General features: G+C 41.9%; 1 protein-coding gene across 1 annotated transcript; it reads left to right on the forward strand.

The window, feature by feature from the left end:
- The first annotated feature begins 749 nt into the window (after positions 1-749).
- LOC136425777 (uncharacterized) lies at positions 750-20305 on the forward strand. Its single transcript, XM_066414723.1, has 9 exons — positions 750-1294; positions 15363-15559; positions 15835-16321; positions 16867-17006; positions 17410-17503; positions 18183-18274; positions 18487-18659; positions 19262-19379; positions 19889-20305. The coding sequence occupies exons 1-9, from the start codon at positions 1180-1182 to the stop codon at positions 20027-20029; spliced, it is 1557 nt and encodes a 518-aa protein (XP_066270820.1). The 5' UTR covers positions 750-1179; the 3' UTR covers positions 20030-20305.
- The last annotated feature ends 756 nt before the right edge of the window (positions 20306-21061 follow it).

Below are 21061 nucleotides of genomic sequence, written 5' to 3' on the forward strand. Positions count from 1 at the left end.
AGGGTCATTGTCGACCTCTTGGCCTTGGTAAGACTCTATCTCCCACACAGGCCCTTGAAACCCGAACTCATCCCACCACACACAAGATTTAGGCCATGTTGATTCAATTATATGGATGGCATCTTAACTGATGCGAGCGTACGAAACAAACCATTGCCTTCATTGTGAAATCTAAATGGTCAGGAAGGTTGGACAAATGACCAAACACATAGAGTCTTGAATTAATCTTAATCTATTCAGAGTTTTGGTATAAAACCTGGTTTCCCAGTCCTATCCTTAGTCACTGACGAAAGACAGCGGATGCTGTCTGAAACGTCTGACTGTTTCAACATTATATCCAGTTGCTTGAGTAACTATTTTGGGCGCACATAGAGTAAGGTATGACGAACAATAGATTTTTCATCTTCGTTTTAACACATATTCTTCTTCTTCGGAATTGACTTTGGCATTCTTCGACATTAGCATCCGTTTTCCTATATTCTTCTTGCAATTTACGTCATATATTTGCTCATTTGTAGGATTTACAGTTTGGTCGAAAACTTTTTTATGGAAAGGATGGCATCCATGTAATCGAATTAACATGGCCCTGTATAATTATATGAACTCGTGCAACTTCCGCAGAACTTGGTCGGACTATCAGTTCAGCCACGGACACATACAGCCACGGACTGGTAGCTGATACTCCGTTCAAATTTACACTCATCCTTTTTCTGCTTCTCTCATTCGTTTCTTCTGCTAATAAGGGTCACCGCAGGAATCCCGGAGGACGGTCCACGTGCCTGTGACAGGATAGGAGTGTGTCATCTCTTCCTTAATCACTGTCACTGCGAAGATCCCACTAGTCTGCGAACTACGAACCTGTCACTGGCGGTGAGATATCTACCGAGGATACGACTTCCGTCTCTCTTGTGGAAGTCTAGTTCATCTTCAGACACCGATCCTTTGCGGAGTAGCCAAGTTTTTTCTCAATCCCAAGCCTACCACTGAGACGGCTCTAAGTCCAGCTTGCGGCCGGCTAATTTCTATCACGTGTGTGTCTCATGTGAAGGAAAGGAGAACAAAAACTAGGCTGGTTGCCAGCCGACTCCGCTAGATCAAGACTTCGAGCGTTTGTGTCCTCAACGTTTCCCCCGGTCGAAGTTTCCGTGTGGTTTGGGTTGGTGCCGAGTTGGCAACGTTATGGCGAGGCTTTGCAGCAAGTGGCTGATTTGGCTCATCCTAGAGACTTGTAGAGCTCAACACTACAACTATCCCTACAACAGTCCTACCTACAGCTACGATACCGACAGTCGCTGTAAGTATACACATTCTTCAGTCATGGTTACAACGCTACAGTAACTTCCATCCGACCGTACAAGACCCTAAACTCTACCCGGTGTAGTAGTTCTTAAGCTTATTTGAGGCTGTACACTTTTCGTTGCTAAAACTGTGTTTCGTTACTCACCACAATAGTTATTTGTTTCAACGTTCATTTGCGCAAAAGGGGATCTTGAAGTTAACAGTATTTTGATTTCACATGAACAAACGGCTCCTTGTGAAACCAAGGCTACAAAATTAAGACGCACGGCCACACTAAGACAAGAAGTAAATCCTCCAAGTCGTCTCGTTAGACAGTCTACTAAGACTTGCCCAAAATGACTAGACCCCGACCACCCAAGGTAAAAACCCCATCCTTCAACTGAAAGATATATTGCCCTCTCAGACAACTTTGAAATGCCCTATAAACTACACGTATCTCATTGGCCAATCTCCAAGCAGATACAGGGTTGGCGTTTGTATTTTACGCGAATTTTTAAAGGATTTTTATACCTCATTCTGGTAGTCCATGTTTCTGTGGGAAAAAGGGCACACTAAAATGATGTACTAAATACCACAAAACCACATGTAAAACACTGAGATTGGGCCGGATAGTGCACCTGCTTGGAAATAACCTGGCATCCAGTCTAACGTGGTTTAGCCAGGCTCTCTTCGGGGCAGAAGGGGCTTTCGGCCGCCGGGGTTATCTTTTGCACCGGTAGGACGGTTAACTTATTGGCCAATTAACTTATAATTATACTCCTACCGCGTAAAACAACCACCGGGTGCAATAGATCACCCAGGCGGCAGATAGCTCCGTCTGCCCCGAAGAAACTTTGGCCGAAGATAGCCTGGCCGTACGACGATAGACTGGATACCTGGTTAGTTTGGAGATTATCCTAGGCCTAGGCTATAGCTACTCTTTTACAGACTACTTACGCCAGCTATAGGGAGAATATATGCCATGGACGTTTGGACACCAGAGGTTTTCATTTGCAAGCAGAGAAAGCGGGTGAAATATTGACCTTACCATGGACTGACTCTACTCTTGCCGAATTCTACGATCCCTACGCCCATAAGAAGGCCTGGTGGAGGCTAATTCTAGGCAGCGGTAAAACTTGTCAGTATTGCCGGCACGTACTCGCGTGCCCCTGCTACACACACAGCCGCCCAGAACGCCCTCTGCACGCCCTACAGTAAGTATTGAAGTTTAGCCAAGGTTTGTGAAATACCGCGATGCAGAGTGAAGTATGTGTATATCAGTTCAATCGACTCTGCCTCAGTGGCCACACCGATAGTGTATCCTTAGCTAGTATCTCATCCGTTAAGTTTTGGGGGCTGGTTTAAAACAAGTATGCTGTTCTTGTAACCTGACAAAGCTTATACAGTAGATCATCACTTGAACACAAATGGATTATAGTTTCCTAAAGGCAGCATAAAGCATTATATCAGTTATGGTTTGTCTTCTGGTATCTTGTTTCTTCTAGAGAACGAGAAATGATTGGCATCAGAACGAACAATGATTGGCATCAGAACAACAATAATTGTCACCAGAACAACAATGATCGGCATCAAATCAATAATGATTGGCATTAGATCAACAATAATCGGCATGCAAAATAACAGATGCATTTACGTTTCAGATTAATCTAAAATTGGGAAAAAGTCAAGGTTCAGGCTAGTGACTATAGGAAGTTGACTATAATGAACTTATGGACGTAGTTATGGCTCATAGAACTTTCCATAAATCAAGCACGCAACCACCTGCAATTTGCAATTTGTGTCCGGCGTGAAGCCAAATTACTGCCCCTGCCAAATAAATACCTAAACACTGTTAGGCATCGAGTCAAGTAAATGGGAACTAAGTACAGGAAATTGGGGATGGTGGTGTCCTGGGGCCAAGGAAAACTCGATAAGCCATAGTGTTGGCTGAAAAAAAGCACAACAGTCCGTCGTTTCTTTGGATAGTAGCCATTCGATAGTACTGGACTACTGGTCATTGCAAAAAAATTCAAAATGGCGGTCACTGAGGTAAGAAAAGTGTGTCTCTCTTCTGGCGTGGTATAAAACCCTAGCCCTAACCCTAAATGTATCCCCAACCCTAACCCTAACTCCACGCACGCGTATTACACTGCGAAGCAGAAATCAGGCGGGGCAGAAATTTGGCGTCACACCTGAAGAACAAGGGCCACAAAGATCTGTGATGTGTTGATCCGTTGCCAATGTTTTTGCTACAACCTTTGTCAAAAGATTACACGGTACAGCATGGCCGCGGGTTTATTACATGCTTGATACAGGTGTAAATCCCAGCGATAATCAGAAACATATACAATTGTCGCTATTTTGGTTTTAAATGTCCTCATTTATACAAAGAACAGCCTTTCACAGATAACACAAATCCAGACAAAACGTCTTGTCTGGGATCGATGATAAAGTTCCTTATTGCAGAACCCAAATGGTTTATCCTGCAGACGTTTTGGTACTCTTTCTGCTACTTTCTACGGGGTAATAATGACTTGGTCTACTTACCACTGCATGCTAGAGGGCGTGCAGCGGGAAGACTGCGGTCCCGAACGTGACTAAGTCTGTATCCCCTCCCCCTCATCACGGTTCATGGCTAGCGTAGATTTTCTGCTCCATGTAGCTCCCTTGACCCATGTCCTGCTTGCAGTCTTCTTCTTTTTTTTGGCAACGCCTCAGGGGCGAGCCAAATTTTTACTATATTGTGTGCAGATTGCAAGAATTCTAGGAATTGTACAGGAATGTGAAAGTCCATGGGACGATAACTCAAGAATGCCTGGATGTATTGTCTTCATATTTTGTAGGTGGGTAGGTCTGTGGGAGACTTTGTAATGATTGGATTTTGGGCTCCCTAGTGGCTTTCTATGGTACTGCAGGGGAACCTTCACTTTTCAAAGCTCCTCTTCTGAACATGCTATAGTCATGATTTTTAAGTGGTGGATAGCTCTTTGTTAGGAAAATATGTCCTGTAGATTTGGACCCCCTAGCGGCTTTTTTTGGAACTGCAGGAGCTGTTTTTGACCCAAATTTTGAAAGAGAATAACGCAAGGGGACGATGGATCATCATAATTTTTGGTGTGTAGATAGCTCAAGGGATGATTTACATAATCATATGCCAATTATGCAAATCAATATCTGATTTGCATAATTAATGAGGACAGTTAATAAATCAGCTGAATTCTATCATAGGACTATCAAACACATGACATATATAACTGAGAAAGAGATAACTATCGATTGATATCAATTATGCATATTGATATTTAATTTGCATAATTAATGACAAAATACTATAAATCCGTAGTGGTAAATGAGGGGGATTTCATTTTTGCACCATTTGGAAGTTAAGTAAATGTGGCCACTATTAGACACAAATCTTGCAAAGAGGGCCTCATTTACATAATTTTTGAGGAAATGGTACGATATCTTTTTTTGTGAAAACAAGATTTTCATACATTGGACAACTGGAATGTGTTATTTTGGTAGAGAAGGTGATCGACTGGTATGATTTATGCGAGGTCCTTATTTGCATGTGGGCTAAAAACGAAAACGTTAACAGAGACCACCGTCGCCATGGCAACATCTTTTTATGTTGCCAATCTTGTTACAATATAACCTCCCTGTGTTGATTGCTTAATCAGATCATTTCAAGGGGCAATGCAACGTTTGCGTTTCTTGTCAACTTCTGTCTATGACCTTGGCCTTCTCACAGTCTACTGCACAGCCGTTTCGTATAATGTGGTCTATCATGGCTTCGTGAAAAATGGAGATAAAGTTTTGGGTGTGTCTGTGTGTCTGTCTGTCTATCTGTGTGTTTGTGTTTCCGTTTTTTTGTAGTCAGCATAATTCAAGAACCTCTGGATGTATTACGATGATATTTGGTATGTGGGTAGGTGTTGGAAAGACAATGTGTATGTGACCTTGTTCAGTTGGAGACTGTTCGAAGCACAGCATTGCCATGCACGAGGCTGGTTTCGGAGGGCACCATGCGGATAAGGTAATCACAATATAGCCGTATCACTGACTCGACTCAAATCTGCTTTGGATCAGAGAAAAAGTTCAAACAACAAACAACCTAATCTCTAAGCAGATGTTCTTCAGTATGGCTTTGGCTTCTCGTTTTTCTGTGTTTGATTTTTCTTTCCTGTATTTCGGGAGGAAGAAAGAGGGGTAGGTGGATAATATCAGAGGACTGGCTTGGTACTAAGTAAACCAAGAAGGGTGGAGAAAACCGGTTGTCAGATCTTTTGTGGTGCTCCAACGGTCAAATAGTTAGACTTAGGGGTACATGAGATGAGGCGAGTATTTCAAGTTGTGCTTTTGTTCACTGGACGCCTTGTCTTATGTCACTACTTGAAAGACACGTAAAGCTCCACCAAAGGACGTACAAAAGCAGACCGACGCAGCATATCTGCTTGAAGGTTATGACAACTAATCTGACGGCCTTTGTCAACTTTTGATTTATCTGGCACATGGGCTGCTTTGCACTTGGCACAGGGATAAAGGAAAGAATCGTCTTGCAGAAAAGCGTGACAAAACCAAATTTCAATTCATTTCAAGTTTTCTGCAACTCAAATCTGAAAAAAAGACAAGAATATTACTTTCTCTGTCATTATCATGACGACATAGACAGCGTACGCGTTGCCATGGCAATGATGTTGTTTAGCCCCTGAGCTACCCATAGTGCCCCAGGTCTCCCATCATGCAATGGGATCTAAGAGCAAGTCTATACCAATTTTAAGATGCTGGCATACTTGAAGAAAATCGAACAATACTCTTCCTCAAAGAATTTTGTTTTCGGAATTTGGGCCGAACCGAGACGGGGGCGATATCAACTTCCGATAAACTTTGACCCAGTAATGACGTCACACTTGCGTAAAAATCAATTGTCTACAGCGCTTGGGTCAGATAACTGTAGAAGAGTGTGTGATTCGGTCGAAAAATCCGTTGAGTCAAATTCTTTGAGTTGGAGTTTCGTTCAATTTTCACTATGTAGTTTTCAAACTCGTATGAACTTTCATGCTAAATTGCTGGCATACTATCAACTGCTCTCGAAATGCCCGCATGGTTCTGATAGATAAGTAAAGAGACTGCATCAGTGAGTGAGACCGTGACAAGTCACATTAAATCTTCTTTTTACTGTTGCCAAGAGCCTCCCCGCAGCACGAATGTCTGCCAATGCTAACAACATAATCTCCTCCCGGGGGTTTGCAAATTAGAGTTTGATAAGACGACGTTTGTCGGAGAGCACTGAAGTAAAACACTGTATTCGCTCAGAAGGTTCCAGCCTGGACCTCCGATCTTAGTCTGGATGCCAAACCCCGATCCCTATAATATCTATCGTACGGAGTCTAACTCAGGGGGACTGTTGTAAATATCCTTGGGGGCATGTTGGCCCTAGAGCCGAGGAGTTGGCCTGTGTATGCTCTGGCATCCAGGCTACCGATCTCTTTAATATCTATCGAAAGTCAAACTCAGGGGGTCTGTTGTAAATTTCCTTGGGGGAGGTTAGTTCTGAGGAGTTTGCCTATATGTAGGCCCTGGAAACAGTCTGGCATCCAGGCTACCGATCTCCATGATATCTATCGTGAGTTTCTCCAGGTCTAAGTCCAGGGGTAGGTAGGTGGGTGTTGAAATGTGGGAAGGGGAGGGGGGGGGGGGGGCTCTGTTGTAGACTTTCTTTGGGGCGGGGCTTGTTGTTCTTGGAGCCGAGGAGTTGCCATGTGTAGGCCATGGAAACAGTTTGGCATCCAGGCTATAGTTTTCAGGGTTCGGGCGAACGGAGAGCCGGTTTGAATTAAAGTGGAAATGTCATTCTATTCTTGGTCTTTAAATCTTGTTAAAACACACACAAAAAGGTTATGGGAAAAGATACAGCTACTGACGACAGGAAGATATTTTGGTTAAGCCAGGAAATCATAAAAAGCACAGTTGCAACGTTCAGAAATAAATTGTGAAAATAAAGCAGTGTAGTGTAAGCAGAACAATATACAGAACTTCAAGGGGCACGACAATTTGTGCCAACTTTAAACCTGAAAGGAAGAAAAGGCATTGTCATATAACGGTGAGTGAATGAATGAGTTAAGGAGAAAATGGGTGGGTGAATAAGGAACTGAGCGAGTGAGCAAGTGAGCCAGTGAGTGGGTGAGTGAGTGACACTGACATAGAAATTAAGTAAAGACCTGATAAACCTTTGTGAAGGTACGTCCTTCAAACTGTATACAAAAGCTACTTATTTGTAAAGGCATAAACCATACCATGACCAGTACCCTATGACGACCTGTTTGGAGTAACACATAGTGACATATGTCAGTTATAGTCGTTTTGAAGCTTTGTTATTTTTTCGTATCTCCAGCCAATATTCAGAGTGAAACACAACTACTGTCTAACTCAAACCAGGCGCTAGTAGTTAATGCAGTCGTCTCATTTTGACTAGGCTCGCTACAACTAACGTTACTAGTCATATATCACACATCTAGAGATACAGGAAGTTACCATATGGTTGCTTAGAGTGATTACTGCAAGTACACGTGTGAAATCTGCTATTGTTAAATGATACAACCTCAGCCTATGGCTGAATACAATGTGTCTGACAAGGCCGGACATAATTTGCATTGCAGAAAGAATTTCAGGGGCGAATTATTTTATACTTATTAACAACTGGACTTCTTGTTGTGCTTATCGTCCCTCGTTTTGCCGAAAATATTCACGATGAAGGAAGTGTATATACGTATATGGAATACATGTGTAGGGTCTGCATGGGGTTAGTGAGGATCATATTGTTTTACAAAACACACGTTGCGTGATTCTCCAAAATGGAATTCTGTAAAAAAATTGGCTGATTTTGTATTTATTGATACATTATCAATTGGAAAATAACTCCACCTTCCGGAGTTTAGGACTCCTTTAACATGTTATCACCCACAGTCTGTACTTATTCATTAAACAGCTGATTCCATAAGACACTCATTTCAGGCTGGAATTCTACCTGCCGTTTGAGGTGTATTGGGGTTAATGATGACCAAGAGGTTTTAGGTGCAGGTCGCAGGGGTGAGGCGAAAGTTGTACTAGGTGACGAAAAGATCACAGGGTCATGCGCGTGGAAAGACAAACACATGTGTCAGGAGTATTACAGCGTGTGATGTCCCGCATTATGAAGATCGAGGGGTTGGGGGTTCGAATGCTAGCATTTGTCATGCTAGTGGCAGGAGTTGAAGTCTTCCAAATGGAACGTTTAAGACATGGCGTGGATCAGGGTGTTGGGGTTCGAATCCTAATGGTCAGCTGTTGGCATGGTGTTCTGACTATTTGTCACGCTGACTGCAGGGGTTGCCGTTTTCTAAATGGAACGTTTATAAGCTGTGGTGCGATGTGATGTCCTGTATAGGATTAGAGGGTTCAGGGTTCAAATCCTAATGCGTAGCTGTTGGTGTTCTGATCTCATATTTGTCACGCTTTCGGCAGGGGTTGCAGTGTTTTAAATGGAACGTTTATAAGACGTGGTATGATGTGGTGTCCTGTATAGGATCAGGGGTTGAGGGTTCGAATCCTCAATACTTAGCTGTTTGTGTTTTGATCTCATATTTGTCACGCTATCGGCACGGGTTGTAGTTCCTTAGATAGCTGTCGGTGCTACACATGTGTTTTTGACAAATGCCACACTTTCGACCTTAATTTGACTGATTTGAAGCCTTGGCTGTATGTCCGTCCGAAGTAGAAACTTGTAAATAGAACAAAATACAAACCACATGTCTTTCTAGAGCAAAGTTGATCTGAAATTTCCAACATGAAAATTCGACATAGCCAAATTTTTGACTGACGTCCAACTCTAGTACGTGTTAATGAATGTGCAATCCACTGCTTCAGAATCTGTAATATCACGTTATACAGATAGAAGACGTGATTTGGTGAGCGGTGGATCATAAATTGCAGGAAGTTTGTGGCGTCCCCCGTCTCTGTAATGACATCTAAATGGATTATTTTGCTCCACTTGCATGCCCGACGTTTTTTTTGCAAAAATGACCAGAACTTTAAACCAGCAATCTTAATCAAATTGGGGATCGCGTGGTATTTATTATCTGCAGTGTAATTTAGAAAACATGTATTGTTAGGTTGTGGTTTTGTACGAGTGTGCACAAAATGCAAGGACAGCTAGGCTACACCTTACAGTCTAGGTCTGTAGAATAATTTGATGAAGTAGAGAGATCATGAGGTGGTGGGAAAAGGCCCATTTTGTGACTCAGTTCGAGGTACAATTTACACCAGTTGACGGCATGATATTCGGCTTGACACGACCTAAGAGATTGTGATGGACAAAGCGACGAGATTTCCAGGTTTTCGTTGGATTCTTGACCTGAGAATTTGTTCCCAGTGCTTTGCGGAATTTCCCCTCTAAGTAGGGCCAAATACAACACCATGTGGTACACGACCTCTTCAACGCAGGTATATTTTTGATAGTTACCTCCATGAAAAAATGGAGGTATGGTTTTCGCCAGTTTTTCAGTGTGCTTGCTTGCGTGCCCGGCAGAATATCTTAAGAGCCTTTGGATGGAATTCGACGATATTTGGTCTCTTGGTAGGTGTTATAGACACTGAAATCCAGGTCGATTTTTCGGCCTCTTGGTGGCCGACCTTGGAACTGCAGCACAACTTCCGTTTTTCGTATCTTTGTTCCTGGACATGCCATGGTCTTGCTTTAAAAGCTTTTCCCAGTACATCACCGTATTCCAAATATTTCTTTTTTTTAAACATCTGAACGATATGGTGCTAGAAAATAAACAAAGACGATGCACTGACACTTGATTTATCATAAGAAGTGAAATCTGACAAGAAACCTTCAGGAATTAAAGAGAGATAACTACATTGAAACAACCTGATCCGTTTGAGAGAGTGCCAAGTACGAGTAACCGCGCAGTGAAAGATTTATGACCATGGTGCCTTGCGATAACCTCCCGACATGCTTTGGCGCGAAGACCCCGGATGACCCCCGCTGAGTGATGTCACAGTGCCAATAACTTTATCACATGCCAGATCATCTATTAGGAAACCTATGGTATTCTGGATAACCTTGGCATTTTCTTGCACAGAACACCAACTAGCAATTTTAGTAGTGTAAGTTCACTGCAAATACATGTTCGAAGACCATGTACTGTAACAAAGATATAGGGATAGATACAGTCATAAGAACTAGCGCTTATAGTGTCTACATTTTAAGATATACACCGAGATGGTTTCGTTACATTTTACTTATTCTTTTGAGGCAGGGGAAGTCGAATTTACCCACTTCTTAATTCTGTGATATGTGGGTTAATTGATTTTAATACTGTAGTAGAATTGTCTCATGGTTAGGAATAGTTAGAATGTATTTTGGACACTACATACGTGCTTACTGGACATGTTAGTAACGTTAAATGATTCTTCATCATCATGAAATGAACAATTAGATATAAAATGACTTTCGTCTTCCATTGCATTAGAGGGACAGTCTTTGCAAATCCTCTCCGACACAAGTAGTTTCATACATTGGCTTTTATTCTATTTCTAGAGGGTGGGCACTGATTCTAATCTTACTGTTAGCGGAGCGCTGCTCAAAGTCAGCAAGTTCGAGATTTCAATAGCCATAGCCATAGACAGATCAGCTTCCATTACTGGATATGACCCTTAGTACGTAGCCATGTCTTATGTTCAAAACGTAGGTGGTCTGATAGAAAGCACTTAAGCCTGTATTTGATATTGGAAAAGGGACGGGGGTAGAAATAGCACTTAGTCACCGTTCATATTACTGTCTGGTTTGTATTAGCTTTGATATGCCACGAGACAAACTGAAAATATGTGATCACGATATGCCACTTTGATATTAAACAGCATTCGGACAACAGTGCTTGTGTGTACGCGTGCTGTTCACAAGATGATATATATTGACTTAACTGTTTAGTCTATCTCTTATGATGACAGAAATGTGCTTTCTTGCCGTATGGTAATATTTGCCATCCATAAGACCTATAAGAGAGATAACGCGTACAAAGACACGCTGTGTTTAGTTGAAAATAAAATAGTTGCTCTTGAAACTGACTTCCTAGTACCAAAACCACAGTTTCTTCTTATGTTTGATAGTGGCAATTGTTCTAACTGTGTGGTAAAATAAGTAATTAAATCGATTGATCAACTTGCCAAGACTTTGAAGGCAGATCAATTGTGCTAATCATTCTCATATGTTAGTATTATCGATGCGTGAATGATAAGGTGTTGAGAATTCTAAAGCTCGTGACTTTGAAGGCAAGTTTTGCCCCCCCCCCCCTCCCCCACTGATTGACCTTCGTCACTTCGTACTGTGTGCTGTGCTCTCCACTCCCGTGGATGCAAAAGTCGAAGATGTAATTTTGGCCATATCTAACACTGCACAAAACACAGCCTTTAAGCACGCCTTTAAGCATTTAAGCGGTTTTCATAAACGTATGGTTTGCGAATGATTTACGTGTGATTAAAGGTCAGATTTCGTATAGTGTAAAATGTTTCACTTTATAAATTTCTACTTTAAAGAAAGAGAAATGAAATGAAGTAAATTAGTTCAACCGAGGACAGCAACGCCACAGGAATATAGTCCGCAACATCAGTCACACAGTGTGGTATATGTACTCTAAATTAGCACGGTTTGGCTCTACCTGTGACATTTGCTTGGGGTGAAAATGTGCACAGCATGCAACCCTTCCATCCGTCGCATTGTCGACATTTTTTTAGAGCATTTGTGCTCTAGGTCACACTTCCGATGAGAATACAGTACTAGCATAGCTAGAAGTCAGATGTTTCTTTCCTTCTTCAATACTTGCATAGTTAACGATGGTTACAGCCAAAGAGTATCAAATTCCGTGCACCATATATACGTTATATATAGTGTGTAGACAAGGAGTTCACGACTAGCACGTGTAGGATCTGTTTTGCTTTGGAGTTTAAGGGATCAGAAATTCAGTGTTCAGTACACTGTTCAAACAAATGGAACTCCGTATTACCACCTGTTACCGGTTAGAACCGGTTTGACTTTGGTATATGTCGTTTGCAACCCTGGCACTATCTTGTGACTTGAAAAAGACGTAGAATAGGAATAAAAAGTTAATCGTATTTTTCGTATTTCCCTGTGTGTGTGTGTGTGTGTGTGTGTGTGTGTGTGTGTGTGTGTGTGTGTGTGTGTGTGTGTGTGTGTGTGTGTGTTTCACGGTGTGTGAGGATGGTCCCTCATGGTGATCACAACATTGCTTGGATCGTGGATCCAATAACCGATTTAAAACTGATTTCCTCCATGTTTACTGTATCTACTCAAATTAACGTTCATCCAAAATTAGCTTCAGGGTTTTATATTCTAGTAGACACACATTGCAGAAAAGTGTAAAAGATAGTGTCTGTTGTTGGTCAAACTAGGGTAGAACCGTTTATGGTAATGTTTTTCTTCCCATGACCTTGACCTCTACTTCAAGGTCATCTCATTCAGACGATAAATCACATCCTGTCATGTCGTCTGGCCCGTTGATCTCACACCCCCGCCATTTTATCTGAACTTGACCTCTAACGTTACAGCAAGGTCAAGGAATGAAAATGAGGTCATAGAACACATGGAAAGTGCTGTCTGTGATGGTAGAATTTTCATATTTCAAAACTACGATTTAATATAATAGACCAACAGTGACACACAATTAAGAGTTAAGACTATACAATTTTCATAGCCTTTTAAATCGGTAAATAGGTATAAACTAGGGACATGTCCTTCTTTGAAGGTCAAATGGAAGAAAATGGGGTCACGGGGTCAGGAATGGACTGCTGGTAACAATTTTGTTTCTTGTTAAAGACCGCTGGGACCAGTGGTAAAACGCATGGCTACACATTAGCTTCTGATCCTGGCCTCTTTCCGCCTTACATAAAACGGCCATCACAACTTGATAGTGGTGAATTGGTCAAAGCTGTGTCCAGAAAAAATGAAATTGGATCAAGGGTCTAGTCAAATTGCTCAATCAACACTGCATAGAGCCATTACAAACTTCAAGAAATAAATGAATGAATAAATGAATACAAGAAAAGACGCCTGAAATATATGATATGAATAAAAGTCGAAGAAACGAATGAACGAATGAAATTATCGTGAAATGAAGGTATGAATAAGCGTTAAACGAACGAACGAATGAATAAACGTCGAAGGAACGAATGTATAAATGAAATGATTTTGAAATGAAGGAATGAATGAATGAGCGTTGAATGAAGAAATGAAGGAATGAACGTCAAACGAATGAATAAATGAACGTCGAACGAATGAAAGAACGAAAGAAAGTAATGAATGAGCGAATGAATGAACGTCGAATAAACCAACAGAGTAGGGTAGAGTAGAGTAGATCCTTTCGGCCAGGTAGGAAGGTGACATATTCCAAATTAGGCCGCTCATCCGTTTACTGGATCATGATTCCAGGCTTATGAGGGCAGTCTAATGCTTTGTAGTTGTAGACTACTGGGTGATGTTCCATGTGTTTATCAAGTCTATCAATGAACGAACGAATGAATGCATATAGAATGCTTTACTATCAATGACAACAGCACAATATATCTGGAATGAGTTCCAAATCATCATTTAAATAACGATCTTTTACAAGCCTAGAGAGACCCAGCCTGTCATTGGACGAGCGAGAAATTTGATCTGACGTTCAACAAAATGTAGTGGTGGTGTGAAGGTCAGGTGAAGGTCAATCCTGGCATCCATACCTGATGTACAAATAAACCAGTCGTGACACGTGCACTCGCCCTCGCATTGACCCGAACCTGACCTGTTGACACGTGCACTCGCCCTCACATTGACCTGAACCTGACCGGTCGTGACCTTTAACAGTCCGCCATTTTATTTGTTTACACGGTATGTCCTTTCAGGTTACACATGTTGCACCACTTTGTCATGTATGTTCGGTCTAATAGACATAGATGCTAAACGGCGGGTACAAACAAGTTAGCATGGTATCCTTTCCTATCTTTGGGCCCTGTATTTACAATGGGTTCTGAACAGGGTCTATGGGGCTCGCCCTCACCCAAATATGTATGGCTAGTAGTAGCCTCTACCAGGCTCCACAGGTCGTCAGAAGAAAATCTAGAAATTGTCCAAAAAGACGGATAACATACCAGAGGAGTTAGCCAGAGAACCTAGGTCGCAAACTGTACTCCCTGGCTAGCTAACTCCTTTTGTATGTTTAATATCTATTTGGCCAATCTATCATTTTTTTAGTGATCTGTGGGGCATGATTTATCCTAGATGAATACAATGATGCTCTTGGATATGATTTCCTCCTTTCTATTTCATTTCTTTTGTTTTATGCTTGGATTTGATACCATCAAAAACTACTCAATTTTCATTGGTTTGTTTTGGCCTGCTTATTGTGTATATGATTTTATCCAATCAAATAAAGCGTAAGGCTTTTTTTCATCTAACGGAAAACAGTTATCTTCAATTGAATGATCCCGGATCCTTGAAATAAGTGGTAGGTTCCAGGTTAGTCAAATTGGAAAAAAGAAGTCAAGATATCAAAAGATTTGTGAAATGATCTCGTTGTCCAAGAGGTGGGCCAAAATCATCACTGCGCATGTCTGTTTCAGTAAGACCATAGGTCATCAGCGATCGCCAGTGACGATAAATAACCCTCCGCCTTGGTTCAAGTGAAGACTCAGTCTTTGAAGTCTAAGTCCACAGGAAGTAGTGCTTTGACCTTGGACACTTGGAGCGTCAAGTGTAAAGAGTGACGAATTATCAGCCGGTCTAGATATTGGTCTTGGTGGTGTGTGGGTCAAAAATACATGATATGCTGCCAGATTCATTCAAATACAAGTTATATGTGTTTAAGACCGCCAGGAATATCAGTGGTTGACCATAGCAATCTTGATAGAAAAGACGATCAAATGAGTACAAAATCATAATTCTCTTTTTGACAGATATAAAATGGAAACACATTGGCCTTGTATTATTGATGACGAAGCTAACGATGTACGTCAACCACGACTCCTAGCGATCTTTTTGTTCCCTGCAGATTGTGTGGATGAGAGTAGATATTGCCCTTCGTGGGCAGAGAGAGGGCACTGCAACATCAATCCAGGGTACATGCTCAAGAAATGTCGTCTCAGCTGTAGACAATGTAGCAACCCTCAACAACAACAACTACAGCAACAACAACAGCTACAGCAACAACAACAACTGCAGGAGCAACAGAGACAACATCAACAACAGGTTAGACACGACTTTGTCGTTTTTAAACTTGATTACTGTTATGTAAATTTCTTTTCAGGATTAGAGTATTTAAAGAAGGTAAAATTGAAGAAATTTGAGCCAAGGACTGTAACAAAGGGACAGGCCAGTGATTTCTGCATGTGGACGGTCTGAGGCAATTAAGTTGACGGGCATTTATTCACGGGAAACATTCATTTTACATATCCCATTCCATAAACATATACAGCATGTAGCATGCAACCTTAGCTTTACCACATCAATTGTTGCTTTTTCAGCAAACTAAAGGCCCTTCCTACCCTTACCAACGGTACACGTCATACTCACAAGACAACCGCCTGCCACCGCTTTCCAACCCGATGCCGAGTTATGCAAATCAAGCAGTGCCATACACCTCGTACGCAGCCAATCAGCATAACCAGCCGGGATACCCCTACCCGGTGCCTAGCTACAGCCAACAAGGGCCCGGTTATCCCAGCCAATCAGGTTCGAGGAATCCCAGCCAACCAGGACAAGGCTCGCCAAGCTCGCAAAGAGGATCGGACTATGACACTAGACACCGAGCTTCTAGTTTGATTGGACGGACAGGAGTGACCAAGTTACCGGTTGCTGGTTCAGCCAGCCGCCGGCCGAGTGTCGAAGGTTCAGAGAGTCGGGGGAAGTTGGCACGATTGAGAAATCCGCGTCCTTTGCCGCTGACGGCGTCTCAAACTAGTCAAGGTCAGGGGTCAAGGGTGAACACATACAACAGAACATGGGTTGAGCGTAAGTAAAATAATTTTCTCTCTTACTGTTATGAACTAAAATCTGTAACGCTTACAAACTTATTTGGCTTGTTAAACACCATTGTCAAAGCTAAGTGTGATTTCTCGTGTTATGTCCATATCTACGTCCAATGCATTTGTAGCGTTTTACAAAAGAGAGACTATATTATAGCATAGTCAAAAATCTATTTTCTAACCTCCTTGATTATAACAGATATAAACGTTTGACATACACAATGTCAATCTGCCATTCGGCCCATATTCCCATAGTCATAATGATTAGAATAGGCGAGAATTATGGTGTTGATTGCTTTTTTTTCTTGCCATACATTGTACCATGTACACCCGTCAGGCAATAAAGTTCATTCATTAATTCATTCATAAAGTGTGCATCAAACTATTTTGTTATGCCACTCGAATGACTTAATTAAATATGTATGTTTTTACTTAACTATTTTCGTCAAGTTCTGTGAAAAGGAAATATCATTTTATATTATTCATATCATAAAAGAATTAAAAATCATGTGTTTCCCATCTGCCCCTCAGAGGTCATCGGTCATCAGTTCGAAAGTGAGGAGGCGTTTGTAGAGATGACCAGGTTTATCCGCCTGCGGGAGAACGTCACCATGCTGTGGAAGTTCCTGGAGAAAATGTCTAGCGAGGAGGCCAGACTGGAATATATACAGGTTTGTGGGAATTCAAGGAACTTGTTGCGGTACCTTTATCGGGATATGTTTTTTTGCATGGAACAAGTTCTAATCATATTGAAGTACACATGTGTAACGTAGTGTGATAATATCAGTCGCTACGGCTAGTTTTGCTCATTGGCTGGCTATCTGCTGAAGAGTGTATTCCAATACATGTAGTAATCCCTAGTCCTTGCTTTCGAGATTCAAATATGCGAAATGGCTTTTGTGAAAGGTTTCTTTTCCAGCACTAACAAGAAAACAAAACAGTTTCATATCTTGCGTTACCTTTCTTTCAAATGCTTTGACTCAGACTAAGGAGAGTAAATTGTTTTAAGAAAGTTATAGACACCAATGTTGCTCATCTGCTTGTTTGTGATCTTCTCCTCCCCTTTCTTTTAAGACTCGAGAATGTAATTGTGTAGACCGGGAAGACCTGTCGTGTCCTGAGGAAGATCAGGTCATCCCCAAGGGCGAGTGTTGTCCGATATGTGCAGGTTTGTCTCTTTGTTTGTATTGCATACCCGGTTAACCTCCTCATGGTGTAATACTAGTACACCAAGTTTGTACTGAATACTACCAGCTTCATATCCGGCCGGACTTATTTGATCCACTCACACCGGTAAGGACCCCTAATCTTAGATGAATGTGGTGAGTTCTTAAACCTGCTCAGGTGTGGCTCTCCTCAACCCGGGACCTCAATTCAACGTCTTATCTAAAGAACGTCCCTAACCGAAGCTAGGTACTCATTTCCACCTGAATGAAGTGCGGAAATTCATGTAAATTGCCTCCCCCAAGGGCACAACGTCAACGGGGTATGTTAGGGGATTCAAACGCAGGACCTTTGTCCCAAAGTATGTTGAAGAGTTCGCGCTCTGGCAAGATTCACGTAGTCGGACCGTTATTACTTTACAAGTAGATTTGCCCCACGGGAGAAATATGTCTAGCATCCGTTAAAAGGTTGGGTTTTTTTATGTTCATGCTTCGTCGTTGTTTTCAATGTATTGTGGCAACTGGCAAAGCAAAAGTGTGGTCTTTTATTTGTACATATCATTTTGCAAATAGATAGTCTTTTCCTCTTTGCTTTTCAGTGGTATTCATTTACACTCAGTACAAATGTTCGCGACTAACCTCCAGTTTGAAATACATGTGCCCACCCCCCTCTTCTTTCCGTAGAAAGTGGCTACACGTACGGACACTGTCACATGCGGCCCAACTTCTTGGAGGACCAGGTCGGCATCAACGGTCACATAGACATCAGGCAAAAGGTAAATTCAACAGCGCCCTCTTTCGATAGCTATTGGCTTTACACCATTGTTTGTCCAGGTTTTATCCTTGGTCCCTCATTGAAAAAGCATTTAGCTAATACGCACTGCGCATGCAGAAAAGAAAGCGGCATGAGTTGCGGAAGCATAGACGTTGATAAAATTTTAAGGCACATTTTGTATGAAACCGTTTTTTTTTTCAAATATGACGTCAGCTGACGGGCGGCAATATCGAGGTACTGGTTGACCTTGTGGGGTTTGACGCACGTGACCCCGTCCACGGGTTCCATATCCATACGGACGGTGACCTCAGCATGGGCTGTGACACCGCCGGGCCGATCTATGACCCCTTCAACAACTCACATGGCGGGTTGAACACAACAGAAAGGTCAGGGGCTGAACTTTGATCTTTGAATCTACCTGTATACTAGTAAAAGCTGTTAATCGGTGTTGAGCCATGTGCGATTAAAGGGCATGTTTTCGCACACAACACCTACCAGATCAGTGAATACATCCACTCTCAACAGGAAAGGAGGCCGACGTGTCGAACTTTCCGGCTGCTGGTACCCAGCCGTGCCACCCCCGTGATACAACATACATTAGCTCCTGTACTCATACAACAGGAGCTAATTGACTTATCAGCATACAGCCTTGTAATTGTATTGACGTCGTCTTCAATTGAACCATCTTAAGATTGTCTGCACCATATGAAATATCAATGCAGAGTTTTGGATAAATAACTGGTGAACTCCAAATTCTGGTTCAGTCACTGATAAAAGACAGAGGATGCTGTCCGAGAGCTGACATGCCTGACCGTTTTCAGATCTATGTAGTTGCTTGAGCAACTGTTATCTTGCGTTATTCTAACTACCTGAATATCTGACCTACATCGACGTAGTGAATACATTTAGTTTGAATTGCACCTATTGATTGATAGATAGTGATTGATTGATTGGTTGATTGATTGATTGACACATCATCATCGTGCAGGAAAGTTGGTGACCTAGGAAACCTTGACTGTGACGAGCTGGGTCGTGTGATGATGCTGTTGGAAGTAGAGGATGCCTCCCTGCTGGGACCCTACTCTATACTGGGAAGGTCCATAGTGGTCAGTATTAACATTACTTTTCCAGCAATTTTATCTAGCATCCTCAAATACAAATCTGCCTTCTAAACAACGTAGAAAATCATTTTTTGTTATTATGCTGCACGAAATTTTACGGCCCAAAAGTTTAGGTCTCTAGTCTTCGTCAGAAAGAATGATCCATCGTTTGCGTGATCTTAAGGACTCCTAATTCTTAAAGGGCGACTGAAAGCTGAAATTTGGCACGATTAATTCCTTACGGTACTGGAATAAAGGGAATTAGCTCCAATTGTGACTGTTTTCAATTTGATTAAATCTGCATACGCTGAAAACGTCACTATTTCTATAAGTTTTAAGTCTAATCAAATAGTAATCTCAATAAACTTATATGACCTGTGTGTGCGTATTGATTGTAGCGTCCGTCTTTCTTGTAACAACAGACAGAGTATTAGCTTTGAAGCAATGTAAAACTGGTTGACCGTGACGTATTGCCATTTCCATTGTCTACATATCTGTTTCTAACCTGTACACAGATACATGCAAATGAGGACGACTACGGTCACGGTGACCATGACATGAGTCCAGTGGACGGGAACGCGGGAGTGAGGCTGGCGTGTTGCGTCATAGGTCGGACCAGTGACGCCGAACTTAGATGGGCGGCCTTGGAGCGGTAGAAGTAGTCCACAGAGTAACAACAAAAATACAACCTTTAAGCATACCTGAAGCATGCGTAAATGTTGCGTTTTTTTTTAACAAGGATAAACTCAATCTTTACGCATGCTTTAAGGTATGCCTAAAGATTGGATTTCGAGCAAATGAAATATACTCTTGGTTTTAGATATGTCAAATGAAGGTACTGTAAGTCTCCTCATTATAATAGTATCTTGGTCATGATTTGTGTGCACATGTATAATTTGTATCACTTTATATGTAGGGTTTGAGATGGAAACCATGTGTGTTAAAATTGGGATGGGACGGGGGTATGAAATTAAGTTGAAATGGGCTTCGAGTCGTCTAGAAAATAAAGAAATAACAACAAAATGGAGAGATTGTCTAGTTCTGTCTCGGATGATTTTGAGTAGTACGCAGCTGATTTTTTTAACAGTATTACCGCTATCCGAACACTAGATCTGCAGTTTTCTCTTCTATCACATGACGTCGCTGTTGTAAGCCTAAGATCACCCATGGACGGTAACACCAGCTGTACCTTAGATTTGGTATCATGACGATTCCCCTGTTTCAAATCAGTGATCCCATAGCCCTTCTCCAAATGTCAATGTTGCTAGGGGATGTCCCAATTGGCACCGGTACATGACCCGAATGCCTGTGGGTCTATCCGTATCTCACAGCTTTTGCGGATGCCAAGACACCCACTGAGCAAGCCGTTAGGTCTGGTCACCACACATGGAAACAATATTCTTTCCCCATCACGAGATGAACAAATACAGGAATTTCATCTACAAGAGCGTTTCACCATATACTGTGTTTTATCGTTCACTTACGGACTCGTTACTTTCATTGCCCTAAGCTGTAGCATCTACTAAACATAATTCCACCAGAGAACATAATTCCACTAGCCTGACTAAATCGCGCTCCTTGCGGTCGGCCCGACGGATACCGCCGGGAAGGGGGTAATCAACCTCCGCCAACGAGAGCTTGCGTAAACACAGGCTAATAATTCCACCACCCTGAAAACATACGTCCAA

This window comes from Branchiostoma lanceolatum, chromosome 19, assembly GCF_035083965.1.
Source record: "Branchiostoma lanceolatum isolate klBraLanc5 chromosome 19, klBraLanc5.hap2, whole genome shotgun sequence".
In the NCBI taxonomy this organism is placed as follows: domain Eukaryota; kingdom Metazoa; phylum Chordata; class Leptocardii; order Amphioxiformes; family Branchiostomatidae; genus Branchiostoma; species Branchiostoma lanceolatum.